We start from the raw sequence: 20,641 nt of genomic DNA, 5'->3' as shown, positions 1-20,641 counted from the left end.
GAGAAAAACCCACACTAATATAAAGGTAAATAAGCTACATACAATACTTTATACACTACAATGTCAAATACAAAACAAAATCATACGCGACTCTCCATTTTCAGATCAAAAAGTAAGCAGATCAGTCATTATTCCACGTGTGCATGTAGTCTAATTGTATGCACAGCTACATAAACAGAAAATGACTCGATTTGACCAATTTCTCTTTTGAGAAATTATTGTTTAGGATTTCCATTTTATATCCCAGTTACAGAAAATGTCTGAGACAGAATTCTCAGTCAGGGTATTTTCATCCTAATGTGTATGGAATAGTGTTTGAACAGCTAAAACGGGTAATAATGTTAGTTGATGTATTTTCATTTCCATCGCAGAACATTAGTGCCTTGGCTTTGCCTTTACATACAGCAGGGATTCAAAATGATGTCTGCTGAAACATACCCCTTAATACTGAACAAAATCGTTTGGGACAATAATGAAAAGATGAATGTAATTATCATGACTGAAACTGAAATTGCACACTTTTTTTCAAAGAATAAATAGAACAGTTAATAACAATTACACTTTGGCAGTGGAACTTTGACAGACAATTTTTCAAATATTCATACTATGTAACTATCAACTGCATTTTAGCATGCCAAACAACACATTAATCAAAGAGAGCCTTGTCAAAGTGGCAGGTGTAACCATGGTAACAGTGCCAAGTGGCGATAAGATGCATAGTACTATCAAATCATTATTCACCATGATAAAGCTCTAAACATATCCATATTCATCTGTGTCACAGACCATGTCAAAATATTGAAGAATGTGATTAAAGAAATGGCTCTAAATGTGTCCATATTTATCTGTGTCACAGACCATGTCAAAATACTGAAGAACGTGATTTAAGAAATGGCTCTAAACATGTCCATATTCGTCTGTGTCACAGACCATGTCAAAATATTAACTGATGGAAACAGGTTTAGCTTTGGAAATTAATATTTGTTCATTGCGATGTTTTGGTAGTTACTTCATGGACTCCACAGCTTTTAAATAATACTAACAGACAAAGGTCTTACTAGTTAGTTATTTGTTTTATTTAACGTCGCACGCACAACTAAGGTATTTCGGTGACGGGGTCTTACTGTTCTGTATATCCATTTATATCACTACTGTGTGTTTATGTAGGGATTTGTCATGTACTAAATATATACTACTCACACTTAGCTAAGGGTCACAAAAACTCCAAACTTTACTTAAGCATAGATTTATAATTTGGAATTGTATCCATTTAAAACTGGATACATAATAATATGGTAACCCCTCTTTAGGCAAACAGCCACTTTAATGTAACCTTAAGCACCTGATACATGAGTAACCATAAAAATGGGTTTCATGGCACCAATTAACCATTTTGCAAATCATGGAACGAATCATTGACAAGTACACTATACCTGTCAATAGCAGGTATGGGATCCAAAAGATGCAGTGACATACTGAAACCAAGGATCCATGCTTACAATAAGCTTAGATTTAAAAAACAAATTAGACCTCACATCATAGTTTTCTGATGAATCCATGATTTGATGCTTAGCAAAGTGTGAATAGTATACTTTTCAGCTTCACAGAACATTTAACAAGATTCACAATTGGCAGGCACTTATATCCTTAGTATACGAGTCCTTAAACATCTTTAGTTCACAAGTCCTTATAGTGATAACATTTAGCCAAACCCGAAAAATGGTAACTTTCTAGCCGTTCACATGACACAAACTTTGGCAAGGACTATAGGACAACTGCCAATTTGTCTTTCCTCTTTTGTACATGTATATACTATATCACAGTGATAATGGTTGAAACAGGTTCTGAGATATATTTTCTCCAGTAGTTATATGGCATTCTAGTCATACATGTTCCAAGCAGACTAGTGTAGCACTAAGCAGTTCTCAAATTATTTCTAAAACAGAAGTGAATCGAGGAACGCTTCCCTGAACTTCTATCGATGTCCAGATCCATCAAGATAATTCTGCCTCCATTCTTGGTGATAATGCATCTGTCTTGGGGCAGGGGGTGGGGGTTGTTCCATTGGGATGGGTGTAGAAGGGGGAGGAGTGTGGGGGGAGCTCTGGGCTTGCAGGTGACTTCCTGGTATAGGTGGAGGGTGGCGGTATGTCTGAGACGGGTGGGAAGAGTAAGAGGTACCGTGATGTCCCAGACTGGAACTAGGGCCATTGCTTGACATGGTGTTCGAATACATGTGTGATGAGTGAGATGGATGCCCATGGGAACTTGATGAAGGTAGATGGTTCATTGGTGGAGGTCCAGAGGAGGAAATGGTATGTTGCCCCATAGAAGATGTTGAGGGATGGTGACTCATCGATGATGGATGTTGTCCCATGGAAGATGATGAAGTGTGGTGGCCAACAGACGAGGTTGAGGGATGATAGCCCATGGAGGTTGTAGAGTGGTAACTTGAAGTTGAGTGATGGTTCATCATGGAGTTCGATGTGTGATGATTCATTGTAGAGCTAGACGGGTGACTATTCATAGTGGAATTTGAAGGATGGCTGTTCAAGCTGGAGCTAGTGGGGTGGGTAGAAAGTCCTGAATTTGCAGAGTGATGTGTAAGTGACGAAGGAGGATTATAGCCTGGGGGAGGGGGAGGAGACTGGAATCCTAGAGACTGGGGACCAGGACTGATCCCTGGAGCAGGTGGGGTGGGGAGAAAGAGTCTGGGGGTGGGGGTGGAGGATAACCCTGCCGGGAAAGAACCGAAGATCCGGAATAACCACTCCGAAGGTTGTTCCTTTCTGGTGCCACATCACCAAGTTTCCTCCATACAACCTGGGAATACGAAATACAAGCATAACTCATCTAACACAAATAGGTCTTCATTGAAATGGCAATCATCATTGTAATTACACCATTAGGTCCACTTATCTTTGGCAGAATGGAAAAATCCATGTTAATTTCAGAATGTACAGAGAATGCCTTTCTGTAATAATATTGCACTAATGGTTTCTTATAGCTCTGCAAAAACAAACAGTACATAGAAAAATCAATACAGCTTTCATTGCCATCCCTTACATTACACATCTCCCTCACAATGGCTTTCTCCTTGTCGTCTAAGTTCTCATCTCCGACATCTCTCTCTGCTCTCTCCAGCTGCTCATGCACTTGCAGAACCTGTTAATATAGACATCAGCTTTTAGCAATGATCAATAGGTCATTCAGCTGAAACAAAGAGGAAGAGAGATAATCATGTCAGCACTAGCTTTATCTATGGGATTCAGTGACGGTGAAAGGAGTGATTTGTGCTGTGGTGAAGACAGATGGAAAAAACCAAGTTCACAAAATACCTAACTAAATACACAAATACATCACAATAGCTCTTGTCATGTGTTCTAAAAAGACTGAAGGAAAATGAGTCTAAACTAATAAATCTTTCTGCAAGCTAATTTACTGTACCTATGCAAACTTTACTAACAATGTGAAAGTGTTAGTCTTGTTAATGATTACTCCTGTAAATGGTGGGTCCTCATAGAAGTCTCTCCATAAAATAACAAACCATTGTAAATTTTAACAGGGTTTGCCACTGTCATAAATTCCGTTATATTTTTCATACCTATTTATAATAACATTTTCTTTTTGAAGTGACTGCAGGTTAAACATAGAACACATGCTGATCATGCAAACCTTCATAGCATGCACAACTGCCTCTGGTTTACTGGCCCCTGCTGACGGTGTGGTGAGGGAGGGAGCAGCACTTGACACATGCCCCATGGGCCCTGACCGACGCGGAACACCTCCAGATGATTGCTGGCAAAACAAGGGGGGAGGCACATGCTATCATCCACTCATATCTAAGGTAACATGCAGAAGGGTCTCTAGTGTTAGTCTAGACTGAACAGTGATGGATACTATGCACAAAAAGTGAAAGATGATGTAATTAGTAATGAAAGGAAAAAAATGCTAACTACAATTTCTGTTTTGCAGAAAATTGTTACAACATCCATGTGATTTGGTTACAAGTCTATTTGTACATAGCTCACTCATTAAAATATATCAGTTAATCCATATTCACGAGTATTATGGTCAAAGTGTAGATCTGTTGCCACCTTTAACTATTTTCCAGCAGTACCACTGCTGTGAACATCAGAAGTGTGCTTCAAACATTGTACCCATTTTTGGAAACAAACCCAGGCCTTTGGTGTGATGAGCAATGCCTTAACCACAAAACTATATCAGCATAAACATGGATGAAATGATATAAATGAGCCCAAAATGATCACATTCATAGTTCAATAGTTTCACATCAGCACTGCATGGTAATAATCCACAGGTGTATTGTTAGAAATAAAAACTAGGTTAGATATCTGTGAGCAAGCGTAAATGACATCAATGCACTTTGTAGCACTGCTGGGATCATATAGACTTCAAAGGTATTGTGTTTTTGTATGAAAAACATGTCGAGAATGTAAATGTTTATAAAATAAGGCTGGTAGTCAACAAGAACACATAAGCATGATGAGCCACTCTTTATCAGGTGAGCTTATCTACGATATTTACTAAACATGCCAAGGATAAACAGATGATTCATCTTACTTTGACAGTACAGTACTATTTTAATTCTGGAATCCAAAAACATTTTGATTACATCCCAACATATTCCGAGGAAAAATAGAATGTTGTTTATGCAAAATATCTTCATATACATGTATATTATATATAACAATCATGCACAGAACAACAATAGGATAACATTATTGGATTGGTATGATCAAGAAAGCAGAAAAGGTACTAATGACTCATGCCAAAACCACACCTGTAATGCATCCAGTCTATTGCTCAACTGGCCACTTGTACTTTGTCGGTAGCCATCAGTGCTGTTACGGTCTCTCTGCAATGAAAATTGTCCCTGTTGTAACAGACACTTATGATTTCAAATCAATAAAAACATCTTTATCTACTGATCCTAAGCCTGAGTAAAATTCTGTCTAGAAAACCTATCTGAGAATAATCCATATGAATAACATTTAAAAGGTACTAAAAACTAAGCCAAGACCATTAAACAAAAATGTCCCTGTTGTAACAGACACTTATGATTTCAAATCAATAAAAACATCTTTATCTACTGATCCTAAGCCTAGTAAAATTCCATCTAGAAAACCTAGCTGAGAATAATCCATATGAATAACATTTAAAAGGTACTAAAAACTAAGCCAAGAGCAAAATAACAAAAATGTCCCTGTTGTAACAGACACTTATGATTTCAAATCAATAAAAACATCTTTATCTACTGATCCTAAGCCTGAGTACAATTCTGTCTAGAAAACCTAGCTGAGAATAATCCATATGAATTACATTTAAAAGGTACTAAAAACTAAGCCAAGAGCAAAATAATTCTTTTTCGCAGGAGACATCAACATAACTTCCTCTTATGACATATCAATGTTAATCAAATGCTACCATACATATCGGAAGAAATGTGGTGAGTTAAAGAAGTGGTGTTTTGGTTTGTTCAGAAATGTTCAGAATTAAGAAGGTCCATGAGGTTTTGCCACACATTATTTAAAGATAGTCTGTACCAGAATCCATTTGAACCCACCAACCCATCCTTAACATGCTAAAACAAATCAAACAAAAAACAACCAAAATACTCCAAGATAGGTATGCTAGGTGATGGTAGTTTTCCAGCACAAAACCAAATCAAGTAAATAAAAGAGCAACTGCATATATCACATCGCTTCATTAGATCCCATGTCTGTAGTAAATATAATCATGGTCATGCACACAAAATCTGTGAACAATTTTGATAACTACTATCATCATACGGTTTTCTTATATACCAAGCCCTAACTGATGAGTGTAACTTGAATACTGACCAGTTGCCCAGTTTGTTTCTTTTCATCTTCCAAATGTCGAACTTTGTTCTCCAGCTGTTTGATGTAGTTCATTGTTTGCTCAGGAACTGTAAGATGGAACAGTAGATGATCATTCCATTCATAGGAGCGACTAAGTTAAATATTGACTGCTCATCATTGGTGAAAACCAAGGACCACAGGTTTGGTGCTGATACACCAGGCATCACAGTGAGTTTGGTTTCAAGCCATGTTTAACAGTATTCCAGTTACAATTAAAATTACATTATGATGTGTCAGCTTAATGTGGGAGATTTGTTTCTTGTTTATCGATGCACTCAGCAATATTCCAGCTATATGGCAGCAGTCTATAAATAATCAAGTCTGGTCCAGACAATCCAGTGATCAACAGCATGAGCCTCAATCTACGATTGGGATGTGTCAACGAGCCTGACCACCCTATCTCGTCAGTTGCCAATTTTAACCCCAATTTTCATCGTGTAATGTGTGAGGAAAGCCTGAAATGGTGAAAGTCTTGCATGTTCACCACAGGTATGGTGCTGACAAACCTACAAACATAATCAAACCCACAATCACAGATTTCTGGCATGCTCAAGGGACGCAACTCTGTTTACTGAATTGTTGTGCCTTAGAAGACTTGGACATTCATTGCCACACAAAAGGTTTTCACTGATCATAATCAAGGTGAATATAGGATTATAATGATCTTTGTATCTTTGCATAAACAAGGGGCATATTTACGGTCTGGCCATTTTATATCCATATCTATAGACAACAGGCCAAAACTGGAGTGACAGAACAAAACCAATAATATAAAAAAAAAAATGGATAAAAATATTTTCAGTGCAATACAAAGCCAAAACAATTGTTATAATTACAATAACCTGAATTGGGATTTTTGTTTTCCTGCTGACCGACCCTTCTTTTAAAATCATGTCTATGGAACCATAATAAAGCTTATTTGTTCTTGGTCCATGTCAAGGTAAAAGGATAAAATATATTACTGTTTGATGTCCTGTTTGAATGTCCACCGACAGACTGACTCGTGATCATTGGTTGATGAAGCAAGTGAGAGGCAGGCCCCTCTTCATGAGCAGTTGTAGTACCATTACTGCTTCCGTCTCCTTCATCCCTGGCTCCTGTGAACTGTATCCTCTCTTGATCCAGGTAAAGGCATAATTCTTTCAATTCAGTGTTGTCCTTGATCAACTCTTCTTGCTTCTGTTCAAGTTCGCGCAGTTTTTCCTGATAAGCAGCAACTTCACTTCTCATTACACTTGCTGTATATCGGCCAAACCTTTGCCATTCACGGGCAAGTTTTCGCCCCTTCTGTCTGTCATCATCTAAGAAACAGCACAGATCTCTCAACTCCTGATTATCATCTTGTAATTTCTGATTAATATCTTTTAAACTTCGTAATTCCATAAGGTGTATCTGCATCCTCCTGTTAGCGTCCTTTGTAATGCCTGTTAATTCTGTCAACAGGTACTTGTAGTCACATTCTACACGCCTCAGTATCCGTATTAGGTCCTCTGCACCTTTACGTCGCAGCTCTTCGTCTGACAGTTTGGTAAGAGCCGTGACAGACGGACTTGGGTTAAAAGTCTTGTATGGAAGTGCACGAGTCGAACTTGTTCCAGTCGACTGGCTCGACATGCTGGTGGGTGTGGATGGTGCACTAGGACGATGCGTTTCCCAGTCCATTTTGTTGGATCAGGCTGAAACAGGCAATGTTTGATCGTTTATTTAACCAGCTAATTAACATATAGCATATGTTTTTATATGGCACAAGTCCAACCCGTTAGCAAACTACAGAGATCAGGTTGACAATGCAAACGATGTGGACAATTTGTGGTTTGGCAACTTAGGGATACCCGTCACATCAGCGTTGTTATTGCATACAAAAGTAGAAACTGCAAAAGTAAACTGACAATCCACATAAACAACTCACAACTTACTTGTTTTGTCGAAATCGAAAGCTAAATAAAGATAACTGGAGTTTATCAGTCCATTTTGTGAGGGAAATCCATGCACCTCGTCCGTCAATAAATCGTAAACATGGCCGACTTTCCCGTCTCCGGTAAATTCCCGCTAGGTGGCGTGGAGGAATGTGATAAAAAGTTTTTATAGCCTGTTTCAACATTATGATCCCACGGGAACCTCGTGGAATGCAGAAAATGCAGGAAAATGTTACTTGTGTGCCATGGTATATTGCGAAAAAATTTTTTTACTACGTTAATTGAAACTGTAGAAGGGAGGATAATAATACTATAAGCATTGTGAATACACAATGATATTTAGAAAGTGGTTTATGTTTATTTGGGATTACGCTTTCTCAGTAATTTTAAAGTACAGATTCTAGATTTCTATCTGGGATTTGAATCCACCCTCCCAGTCAAGCACCCTGACTCAGAGATCTAACCCACACAGCCACCATGGCTTTCACGGCAACTGAAGTGAACAAAATGGGATCGGGGCGGGATAATGGTCAATCTCCCCATCATAACAAACGGCGGGGTGGCGTTGGTTATACAACAGTGTGCGAAATAGCCACTGGCCCGCTAGCCCGTGGCTAGTAAAATACTAGAGACTGTGGAGATTTACTGGCCCGATTGGCTGATGAATTTTCATGGGATCATTTTTAAATATCCTTCTCTCTCCGACTTGTTAAGTTATAATACACTTTTAAATCATGCAAGATTATGGTCTGATAAAAATGTTCATCATAGTAGCAGCTTAATGATGAAACCCGTGCCTACATTCAAATTTCGGGCTAGTGAATTATTTTGTGGGTTACTGACGTTCAGGCATTGCTATCCCGACTGACTGGCGACATTCTGAAACTATTTTGCACACTGTTGCACGGATTTCAGTTGATGCAAATACAGCCCCCAACCCACCCACACAGACACGCACATATAAAAAAACAACAAAACAAATAAAACCAAAACAAATGAATACTCATATATATAAATAAAGATATAAATAAAGTTTAAAGATCGAATGTAAATACAAAATCTCTCCCACAACTAGATCGAAGGTTTTCTTAAATCCTTAAATAGATCTGACGTTGCAAATTTTGCCAAGGGGAATGATTTTTGTTCAAATTTGGGATTAAATAGCGAAAAACTGAAAAACTAAACAGGAAAAGTTTTCACACTCAATAGAAAGTCCGAACAATTTCCGGGATCTATAGCCGTTTACCAACGCCTTTGACCAATGGCATTGCAGCACACACTCCCATTCAATATAACACTTCTACGATTGTAAATGTGGTCACAGACGGACTGGAACCACTGACCCGGTGTCCTCCCATTTGTGAGACACATTAATTAATGGTTCAGTAGGTGGTGTTTCCACATCCTTAAAATGAAAGTGGGATCAGCCCAGCCCAGTACCCACAGGAGGCATAGTTCATTGATGAGTTGATTAATGAAATAGATTATCAAAGATTATATTTACACAACAGAAATAAATTAGTTCATTGAATATTTTATTTATTCAGAAGAATATGTAATTATGATAACACCTTTTTATTGACTATTATGAAGTTTGAAAGTCATTTTGGTTTAAACATATTTTATTATTATTTATGAAAATGAATTGGGATTGGTGAAGTATTACTGCTTATGTTAACACCGCTCCCATGCAACATAAAATATAAACTGAAATGGAGGATGTGACGTCATCGATATTGACTATTGCATAAATATATTTTTAAGTACATATAAATATATACAGATTACATCAAATACAACTATTCTCTAAGTAGTCATAATTAGAGATTTAGAGTTGTGTGTGTGTCTAACAAGGTATTGTGGGAATATAAATCAATCATGAGAAGGTTGTTGAGTTAATTTCAGTATTTCCCTGTGAAAACTTGAAGGTTGTGTCTTGATGATATAATCGTGGACGGATTCAACTATTTTCTGGTTTACACAAGGAGTAAATTCTTTGTTTCCGTTCAAAAAATTATCCAGGTTATAACGGGTAGTTGATATCCACAAGAGCAACATGCACTGTCTATTAAATGTCTGTTATACTTATCGGCGTTTGAGTCGCTAGATCCGAGCCTGAGGCAGCAATGAACGATTTGACAAAACAAGAGCCATAATTAAGATCAATATAAATCTTGTTTTCGGCTTTGTAATTAGGTTTTAAAATTCTTTGAGACAGCATGACTCTTTGCAATTTGGTAGGGCATTCCATAAATTTATTGTGTCGGGTAGAAAGGGTTTGGCATAAGGGTCATTTCGACTGTAAATTTCAGAGTTATTTCAGAGTTATTTCTTAAACTATAGCTTGTAGTTTCGGAGACGGAATAAATTTGAGTAGGTAAATTAATTTCTCTTTGATCACGAAGTAACCTACACAAAGTGTTTAATTATTAAAGACATTTACCTGAGTATGTTAAACAATTTATCTTATAAAGTGTCATTAAGTTACCTCCACAAGATTCAGTTATATAGCCAATCAGTAATTAGCTAGGGTGAATCCATTCTATCAGACAGGGGAGTATGGTGTGTTTTCGTTGTTAATTACCTACTCCACTGTCTCATAACTGGGAGTCTCACAACTGGGAGTTCTCACAAATGGGAGTAGACCACTGACCCTCCTCTCGCCGAGCAGACGCGCTATCCACTAAACCAGTGGAGCGACTAGTCATATGATTTTAGCTTATTACTTAAACACCACCCATAACAACAACAGGCTCATCGTGTTTGGAACTTAAACGAATCATCTTCTCACGCTAAGCTGAATACCATATCATTGGCATTTCATACATTGATGAAAAAGAAAAAATAATAATTACATCAAAACCTTCATTATTTTCACGAGGCGGGGTAACCTCGTGGTTAAAGCGTTCGCTCGTCACGCCGAAGACCCGGGTTCGAATCCCCGCATGGGTACACTGTGTTAAGACCATTTTTAGGTGTCCCATACCGTGATATTGCTGGAATATTGCTGGAATATTGCTAAAAGCGGCGTATGATGCCACATATGCAACAGAGAGTGTCACCACCCGACCATTTAGTCGCCTCTTACGACAATATATTGGTGTCGCCACCCGTTTGAGGCCTCTTACGTTATAATTGGTTGTTTGAGGCTCGTTATAACTCGGGATCACCGACGCAGAAATTGCCATGTTGGTTTTAGAAATGTTTAATTATCATCACATGCACTTCTTCACCAAACACCGCCTCTACTCCAATCCCTAGATATATATGCTACATGTGGAATGTCACAAGGCCGTGCTTGACATTCCACCAGAGGGTGTACAAGGCCCTGAAATAGAATACCCATACTCTATGTAGCTAGAGGCCACTGTGCAGACGCTAGTTTGTTAAATAGATGGTTTGACAACGTTTTCTTTCAAGATAAGTAAGTAAACAAAAACATTATAAGAAACTATATGAACAACAATGCGTTTTCTATCAAAAAAGATTTGTTCAGCGCAGAAATATGATACAGACTATAAGAAGCCGGAATGTGAGCAATGCCAACTGAGGCTAGGGGAGCGCCTTAAAATCTCAACAAGAACTCTTGTACTCAACACACCTTGTGATGACATGGCATACAATTTAGCGTGCACGCCAAACACGCACAGGTGCATCCTGAGCACCATGTCAAACACGTATAATTAAGTGTTCTACACATCACAGTTTTTCGTGATGAAATGCGTAACCAAGGTAACGTCATTAAATGAGTAAAGTCCTGTCACGACAATTTATAGTTGTTATCCATGTTGCAGAAATGGTTGGTTTGTTGTTTAACGCCCCACTCAGCAATATGTCAGCTATATGGCGGCGGTCTGTAAATAATCGAGTCTGGACCAGACAATCCAGTGATCAACAGCATGAACATCTATCCACGATGACATGTGTCAACGAAGTCAACGAGCCTGACTTCCTATACACAAGTGTGATACATGTGGTGTGTGTATGTGTGAGAGAGCAAAAAGTGAGAAAAGCAAAACAAAACACACAGGCGTTTTCAGCAGTTCATTTCGATATATTTTGACAGCAACCGCCATTAAGACAATTCCTATGTTTGAATCCCGTTAATCATGTCGTGGTTGTTGTGTATTGCGCGCAAACGAACCCCAAAACGTGTTTGTAAACGTTTGTCATAAAAAATGAATACGATACATGAAAAGTGCTTGCAGAAAGTTGTTCCACGTACTGCATGTGCAATGTGTCGGAAACATGAATAGAGACATCGACTACAAGTACAAACCAAGTTAACCATTTCATTACGAAATTTACGATGTAAACGAAGATAAAAAATGCCAAGATCGAATGCTACTGACCGAAATATCGCCATTGGACGTTTGGAAGCAGGGGAGTCCCTGTCTGTCGTTGTAAGACACTTCAACGTCCACCATAGCTCCATAGCTTGCATGGTTATGGCATCGATGTACTTGCTTCAATTCGACCCAAGATCGTCCCAAAGGTGGAAGAGCCAGAGTGACCACTTCTGCTCAGGACCGATTCATCCGGGTGTTTCATATACGTCACCGATTTGCTACAGCAACGAATCCTGCAGGACATATGCCTGCTCTTTCAAGAATTTCCGACCAAACCTTCAGAAATCGTCTGAGAGAAGTGAGAATTCGAGCATATCGACCAAAAGTTGGACCTGTCCTCACAGGACTACACCTACAACGACCTGTCCATTTTGCAACAGGATACATGCATGGAACCTGGGGAACTGGCAACGCGTTTGGTTCAGCGATGAATCGCGTTTCCTCCTGTAACGACTGACTGACTGAGTTTGGTTTTACGCCGCTTTTAGCAATATTCCAGCAATATCACGGCGGGGGACACCAGAAATGGGCTTCACTCATTGTACCCATGTGGGGATTCGAACCCGAGTCTTCGGCGTAACGAGCAAACGCTTTAACCACTAGACTACCCCACCGCCCCCCTCCTGTAACGACGTGATGGGACCCCGGAGACAATGCGTCCATTGACGTCGACACGAACGTTTTGCGCTGAACTGCCTCCGACAGGTGGACACTTTTGGTGGAGATAGCGTCATGGTGTGTGGAACCATGTCCTACACGTGTAGATCAGAGCCATAGGTGGTTCGAGGCAATCTTACAGCAAATGGCTACATCGACCAAATCCTGCGACCTCACCTCCTCCCACTTTTTAACCGCCAGAGGGTGCTGTTTCAACACGAGAAGGCTCGACCCCACGCAGCTCGTGTAACAGGTGCCTTCGCAAACGTCAATGCCCTTCCCTGGCGTTCCAAATGGCCTGATCTGAACCTGATCGAGCATCTGTGGGACGAACCTGATCGACGCGTCAGTAAACGTCACCATCGACCCCAGACACTTGCCTAACTTGCCATCGCGTTGCAGGAGGACTGGCGATGAATTCCCCAAGCAAAAATCCGACGACTTGTGCAATCCCTTCCAATGCGGTGTCGAGCAGTGACTGCTGCAAGGGGTGGTGTCACCAGGTACTGACCTGAACGCCCCCTTGTGTCCACACATGTGCTGTTAGCGAACTGAATTAATGCTGACAATGACAACAATACATATGTTCATGCGTGTGTCGAACTTCCATCATCCAAGTTCAAGCTTAATCGACTTACGTAGACTTAAATACGTTAAATATTAATTTCCTTATTTTTGGCCATTCTCTTCCCACAGAGGTTACTCCTGTCATATCTTCTTGCGTAACCTCTGTTCTAATACGGCCATATTTCCCGTTTCTCGTAAAATCCCCTAGCGGCAAAAGATCGCAACACGAATTATCTCCCCTTCTTTCTATCCAATCAGAACACGTGTTACATCGACTTAGATTCAACATGACTAACACAAGCAAATGTGAGACCACAAATATCCCCCATCTGCCGGGGGCTTGTGTTGATGTTACACACAAGACGTTTAATGGCTAGCTTGTCCGTTGTCAACGAGGGCGATGGAGACGCCACTGATCCGCCATAACATGACTGAGTTCTGTCTAGAAGAAACGTTTGCGCATCGCGCAGAGGAAGAGGTTTAGTTTTCTCGAAGTATACGGAAATTACCGAGGCCATGCGAATGGTCACTTTTGAAACAACGTCGCTGATTGCACAACTAAATCTGATTGTCTCCAATCACGAGTCTTGAACGCTGACACCATGAAAGGGCCGTATTAGAACAGAGGTTACGTAGGAAGACATGACAGGAGTAACCTCTGTGGGAAGAGAATGATTTTTGGCCTGTTCATTTCTTTTTTTTGAAGAGTTTATATAGCTGAAATGTTATACGAAATTAGCATAAACTGCTAGACTAGTTTTTTTGTAGATGAAATGATTAGTGAGACATCTGTTTCTGCAATAACGTATGAAATTTTGGCCCATTGAAGTAAACAACGAAAACACATGTTCAAATTAGAAAGGACATTCTGTGCTGCAATAACACCTGCATTTTCAATCCTTTGGAGAAAAATATTGAAAAATACTTCCAGTGTCTTGTACTTACTTTATATAAACTGTATACATTTCCAATTTGAAAATTCTTCTTGAAATGAACTCTATAAATCTTTATGTCTGAATAGATTGAGGCAAATTGAGCATGATTCTGTTGGATAATGGCCGACATTGTTTGTCCGGCAGCTGGCACAGTATTGAAATTCCCTGCTGACGTCATAAAGTGTTAATTGTGAACATGACGCCTCGCAGTTTGTCCTGGCACTACGAGGTCTATAGAACAGAAGTTGTTTGAATGATAGCAGCTATGGTGGCTTGAGACTGAACACAGAATATTCCGATCCGAGTTTAACCAGGGCCGTCAATATTCCTTCTAAGTTCAGGTGAGCTGCAGAGCCTTTCCTATTTAATCCCCAGAGAGGGGTGTTAATAGTAGAGTGAGCGAGTTTAGTTTTACGCCGCACTCAGCACATTCTCTTCCCACAGAGGTTACTCCTGTCATATCTTCTTGCGTAACCTCTGTTCTAATACGGCCATATTTCCCGTTTCTCGTAAAATCCCCTAGCGGCAAAAGATCGCAACACGAATTATCTCCCTTCTTTCTATCCAATCAGAACAGGTGTTACATCGACTTAGATTCAACATGACTAACACAAGCAAATGTGAGACCACAAATATCCCCCATCTGCCGGGGACTTGTGTTGATGTTACACACAAGACGTTTAATGGCTAGCTTGTCCGTTGTCAACGAGGGCGATGGAGACGCCACTGATCCGCCATAACATGACTGAGTTCTGTCTAGAAGAAACGTTTGCGCATCGCGCAGAGGAAGAGGTTTAGTTTTCTCGAAGTATACGGAAATTACCGAGGCCATGCGAATGGTCACTTTTGAAACAACGTCGCTGATTGCACAACTAAATCTGATTGTCTCCAATCACGAGTCTTGAACGCTCACACCATGAAAGGGCCGTATTAGAACAGAGGTTACGTAGGAACACATGACAGGAGTAACCTCTGTGGGAAGAGAATGCACTCAGCAATATTCCAGCTATATGCTGGCTGACTGTAAATAATCGAGTCTAGACGAGACAATCCAGTGACCAATAGCATGGGAATCGATCTACGCGGTTTGGATACCATGACACGTGTCAACCAAATCAGCGAGCCTGACCACCCGATACCGTTAGTCGCCTCTTACGACAAGCATAGGTTGCTGAAGATCAATTCTAAACCGGATCTTCACAGGTTGTATATATTGGAAGATGTTAATATTTTACACTTTTTATCTGTTAAAACTATATTGAAACATGTATCGGTAGGTTACTTATCTTGGAACTTGCGAATGATGACTTTTCATCTAATATATTTTATTCACATTTTTAATACTGATTTTTCAAATCTTTGTCCAATCTTCTACCCATAGCTCTATGCGGCCAGCTTAGTGTAATGCTAAGTCATCTATCGGTGTATTATTGTTGCCTGAAAGCTATTATTATGTTGATTTGTCAGACTTCAGCCATAGAGATCTTTCCAGCTGTTTTTGGTATATACGTAGATATACACTCAAATCAATGACCGATGGACTATATTACAGTACCTTTAAAATATATTATTATAGTAATTATAACTGCAGCTGACATCAGTACTGTCAGTTGCTATAGCAACATATATAAATATGATTTATTTAATGATGCTATTTGGCTTGAAGCTTTTGGCTTAGTCAGTGAAAACGTTGTGGCACGTTGACCTTCCGAATCACACGTACTCACTATAAGCCTCGTAAATCGAACTCTAAAATGTGAAATCGTCTCTTTGCGAATACAAATCGTCAGCCTGTTAGGGAAACAAGGGGACAGCCTGTTTGCTGTACTATAAATTGTGGTTTGCAAATTCCAAACACTAATCGACTGGTTTTGTTTTCAGTTAGGTTTGGCTATGTATCACTTTTACGAGATTTTAGCTCTGGCACGATAAAATGTAAAGTTTCAAGTTACGTTCAGTACATTTTTAAGTCCGTCTTTTACGATATTCAGCTGACTCATCTTATGTTTGCAGCAGTTTTAGCTGTTTTACCCTGAGTTGTACAGAGATCAAAATCAGGTTTCGATACACTTGCTTTGCCATTGGTTATGTTGTTAGTATATAGTGGAATATTAAGTTAGGCTTGCACGAAGCGTTAACATTGAAACATATAGATCTGGTCTAATAGTGATATATTGTGGACAGTGTGGGCATAATTAATACTGAACATGAAAAGATGTGGAAAAGGATCATCCTCAACACTGCATGACCGCCACTGTTGTCTAGTGAAAAGGACATCTGCACGGAGACCCCCTCCGTGGTCTAGTGGACAGTGCATCTGCCCGGGGAGATCGCCTCCGTGGTCTAGTGGACAGAGCATCTGCACGGGAGGATCACCTCCGTGATCTAGTGGAGAGAGCATCTGCCCAGGGAGATCGCCTCCGTGGCCTAGTGGACTGAGCATCAGCCCGGGGAGATCGCCTCCGTGGTCTAGTGGACAGAACATCAGCCCGGGGAGATCGCCTCCGTGGCCTAGTGGACAGAGCATCTGCACGGGAGGATCGCCTCCGTGATCTAGTGGAGAGAGCATCTGCACGGGAGGATCACCTCCGTGATCTAGTGGAGAGAGCATCTGCCCGGGGAGATCGCCTCCGTGGTCTAGTGGACAGAGCATCTGCCCGGGGAGATCGCCTCCGGGGTCTAGTGGACAGTGCATCTGCCCGGGGAGATCGCCTCCGTGGTCTAGTGGAGAGAGCATCAGCCCGGGGAGATCGCCTCCGTGGTCTAGTGGACTGAGCATCAGCCCGGGGAGATCGCCTCCGTGGTCTAGTGGACTGAGCATCTGCCCGGGGAGATCGCCTCAGTGGTCTAGTGGACAGTGCATCTGCCCGGGAAGACCGCCTCCGTGGTCTAGTGGACTGAGCATCTGCACGGGAGGATCACCTCCGTGGTCTAGTGGATACAGCATCTGCCCGGGAAGATCGCCTCCGTGGTCTAGTGGACAGTGCATCTGTCCGGGAAGATCGCCTCCGTGGTCTAGTGTACAGTGCATCTGCCCGGGAGGATCACCTCCGTGGTCCAGTGGAGAGAGCATCTGCCCGGGGAGATCGCCTCCGTGGTCTAGTGGACACTGCATCTGCCCGGTAAGATCGCCTCCGTGGTCTAGTGGATAGAGCATCTGCCCGGGAAGATCGCCTCAGTGGTCTAGTGGACAGTGCATCTGCCCGGGAAGATCGCCTCAGTGGTCTAGTGGACAGTGCATCTGCCCGGGAAGATCGCCTCAGTGGTCTAGTGGACAGTGCATCTGCCCGGGAAGATCGCCTCAGTGGTCTAGTGGACAGTGCATCTGCCCGGGGAGATCGCCTCCGTGGTCTAGTGGACAGTGCATCTGCCCGGGAAGATCGCCTCCGTGGTCAAGTGGACAGTGCATCTGCCCGGGGAAGATCGCCTCCGTGATCTAGTGGACTCTGCATCTGTCCGGGAAGATCGCCTCCGTGGTCTAGTGGACAGTGCATCTGTCCGGGAAGATCGCCTCCGTTGTCTAGTGGACAGTGCATCTGCCCGGGGAGACCGCCTCCGTGGTCTAGTGGATAGAGCATCTCCACAAGAAGACTGCCTCCATGGTCTAGTGGATAGATCATCTGCCCGGAGACCCCCTCCATGGTCTAGTGGATAGAACATCTCCACAAGAAGACTGCCTCCGTGGTCTAGTGGACAGTGCATCTGCCCGGAGACCCCCTCTGTGGTCTAGTGGATAGAACATCTGCACAAGAAGACTGCCTCCGTGGTCTAATGGATAGAGCATCTGCCCGGGAAGATCGCCTCCGTTGTCTAGTGGACAGTGCATTTTGCCCGGGAGATCGCCTCCGTGGTCTAGTGGACAGTGCATCTGCCCGGAGACCCCCTCCGTGGTCTAGTGGACAGTGCATCTGCCCGGAGACCCCCTCCGTGGTCTAGTGGATAGAACATCTGCGCAAGAAGACCCCCTCCGTGGTCTAGTGGACAGTGCATCTGCCCGGGAAGATCGCCACCGTGGTCTAGTGGACAGTGTATCTGCCCGGGAAGATCGCCACCGTGGTCTAGTGGACAGTCCATCTGCCCGGGAAGATCGCCTCCGTGGTCTAGTGGACAGTGCATCTGCCCGGGAAGATCGCCTCCGTGGTCAAGTGGACAGTGCATCTGCCCGGGGAAGATCGCCTCCGTGATCTAGTGGACTCTGCATCTGTCCGGGAAGATCGCCTCCGTGGTCTAGTGGACAGTGCATCTGTCCGGGAAGATCGCCTCCGTTGTCTAGTGGACAGTGCATCTGCCCGGGGAGACCGCCTCCGTGGTCTAGTGGATAGAGCATCTCCACAAGAAGACTGCCTCCATGGTCTAGTGGATAGATCATCTGCCCGGAGACCCCCTCCATGGTCTAGTGGATAGAACATCTCCACAAGAAGACTGCCTCCGTGGTCTAGTGGACAGTGCATCTGCCCGGAGACCCCCTCTGTGGTCTAGTGGATAGAACATCTGCACAAGAAGACTGCCTCCGTGGTCTAATGGATAGAGCATCTGCCCGGGAAGATCGCCTCCGTTGTCTAGTGGACAGTGCATTTTGCCCGGGAGATCGCCTCCGTGGTCTAGTGGACAGTGCATCTGCCGGAGACCCCCTCCGTGGTCTAGTGGACAGTGCATCTGCCCGGAGACCCTCCGTGGTCTAGTGGATAGAACATCTGCGCAAGAAGACCCTCCGTGGTCTAGTGGACAGTGCATCTGCCCGGGAAGATCGCCACCGTGGTCTAGTGGACAGTGTATCTGCCCGGGAAGATCGCCACCGTGGTCTAGTGGACAGTCCATCTGCCCGGGAAGATCGCCTCCGTGGTCTAGTGGACAGTGCATCAGCCCGGGAAGACCCCCTCCGTGGTCTAGTGGATAGAACATCTGCCCGGGAAGACCACCTCCATTGTCTAGTGGATAGAACATCTGCCCGGGAAGACCACCTCCGTGGTCTAGTGGAAAGGGCATCTACCCGGGAAGACCGCCTCCGTGGTCTAGTGGATAGAGCGTGTGCTGGGTTACGTTGATCTCCGGGCCGTGCCATGCGAAAGGAGTATAAAGGTGGTAGTTGTTACCCTGCGCTCCAGGAAAATGTGTGAGCAAGAACTGTGTCTGAGTATAGTTCCAGTGTTGAAACTGAGCCGTAGTATCTCAGTGGGTTATCGCTGTAGTTCCACTGACAAAACAAGAGTCACACACGCAAACTAACGAACACACACGCATGCACGCTACTATATAGGTGCAATGGTAAGCTTGTCAATAAAACCATGTCTCCAAGATTGGAATAGTTCTTTTACTAGATCAGGTGTCGTCAAAGTTACAAAACAGTTTGGCATGCAAACTTTTTGACAAAACGTAAAACAAACTACCTCAAAAATGCTTAATTTTCATTTTAGTTCCCATCACATGCACAAGTGTTAACCCATGTCGTTTTTCACGAGTCTAATACTGAGGTCAAATATCACGTTCTTATACACCACCATGCCTAGCGCAACCCCTGTCGTTCTACAACGAACTGCGTGACCCAAACTTCTCCATGACCAAGGAGGCACTTAGCTCTTTTGTCTGTTTTTCTCCCGAATATGTCAAGACATAGTTTTTTTGTTGTTGTTTGTCGGTGCCTTGAGAACTATTCTAGCTGAATAATACCACTGCCGGAAATAACCGAGTTACTCAAGCGATCAATATTGTGAGCAGCGGTTAGGTTTGGTTGTTGTTTAACGCCGCACTTAGCAATATTCTGCTATATGGTGAGGTGAAATTGGGTTTAACGTCGTACTTGAGAATATTTCGCTCATATGACGACGTGCATGCGTGTCTATGTGTATGTGCGGCTGCTTGTACTAGCCCAGACTTAAGCTGGTTTTATAGTGCTAGCCCACTGAGGTACCATGCCGCAGTGAAGCATGAATACCCCACTCAGACACATTATACTGACTCTGAGCCAACCAGTCCTTGTTGTACCCATTAATGCCGAGCGCCAGGCAGGGACCAACAAGTACCATATTTTAACCTCTTTTGGTATGACGCGGTCGGGGATCGAACCCGCGACCTTCCGCTCTCCGGGCGGACGCTCTAACCACTACACCACGGAGGCGGTCCTGCTGCTACTAGTATATGGCGGCGGTTGGGAGCAGCGATCCACTCAGTCGACCTTGTCACCGAACTGTTAAGTCGCCTAAAGCATTAAGAGATTAAAATGTTCAATTGGCAAGGTAAAATTACGAGGATTCGCAATATTATTTTACTTCATTTGAGTTATTTTGTTGTTTAAAGTGAAATTCATCGGTACGTTT

The 20,641-nt window shown here is 42.6% G+C and overlaps 2 protein-coding genes across 3 annotated transcripts; one reads left to right on the top strand and one right to left on the bottom strand.

Annotated features, from left to right (window-relative positions):
- Nucleotides 1-1,503: 1,503 nt before the first annotated feature.
- Nucleotides 1,504-7,946, bottom strand: LOC124283704 (coiled-coil domain-containing protein 85C-A-like). Of its 2 annotated transcripts, XM_046719715.1 has the most exons (7): nt 7,820-7,946; nt 6,866-7,579; nt 5,865-5,950; nt 4,805-4,879; nt 3,676-3,798; nt 3,067-3,165; nt 1,504-2,823 (listed from the first exon to the last, which is right to left on the bottom strand). In XM_046719715.1, exons 2-7 carry the CDS (start codon nt 7,563-7,565, stop codon nt 2,656-2,658), a joined length of 1,251 nt encoding a protein of 416 aa, XP_046575671.1. In that variant the 5' UTR covers nt 7,566-7,579; nt 7,820-7,946; the 3' UTR covers nt 1,504-2,655. The 2 variants fall into 2 exon arrangements, with proteins under 2 accessions (XP_046575671.1, XP_046575672.1); XM_046719716.1 differs by lacking the exon at nt 3,676-3,798.
- On the top strand, nt 7,920-19,372 carry LOC124283746 (cingulin-like). Its single transcript, XM_046719770.1, has 5 exons — nt 7,920-7,971; nt 16,801-17,088; nt 17,473-17,723; nt 18,224-18,472; nt 19,010-19,372. Exons 1-5 carry the CDS (start codon nt 7,920-7,922, stop codon nt 19,370-19,372), a joined length of 1,203 nt encoding a protein of 400 aa, XP_046575726.1.
- Nucleotides 19,373-20,641: the final 1,269 nt, after the last annotated feature.

Source organism: Haliotis rubra, unplaced genomic scaffold (assembly GCF_003918875.1).
Source record: "Haliotis rubra isolate DU_JTF1 unplaced genomic scaffold, ASM391887v1 Scf32, whole genome shotgun sequence".
Taxonomy (NCBI): Eukaryota; Metazoa; Mollusca; class Gastropoda; order Lepetellida; family Haliotidae; genus Haliotis; species Haliotis rubra.
The sequence above is the reverse complement of the archived record's forward strand: the minus strand, read 5'-3'. Positions and strand labels throughout refer to the sequence as shown.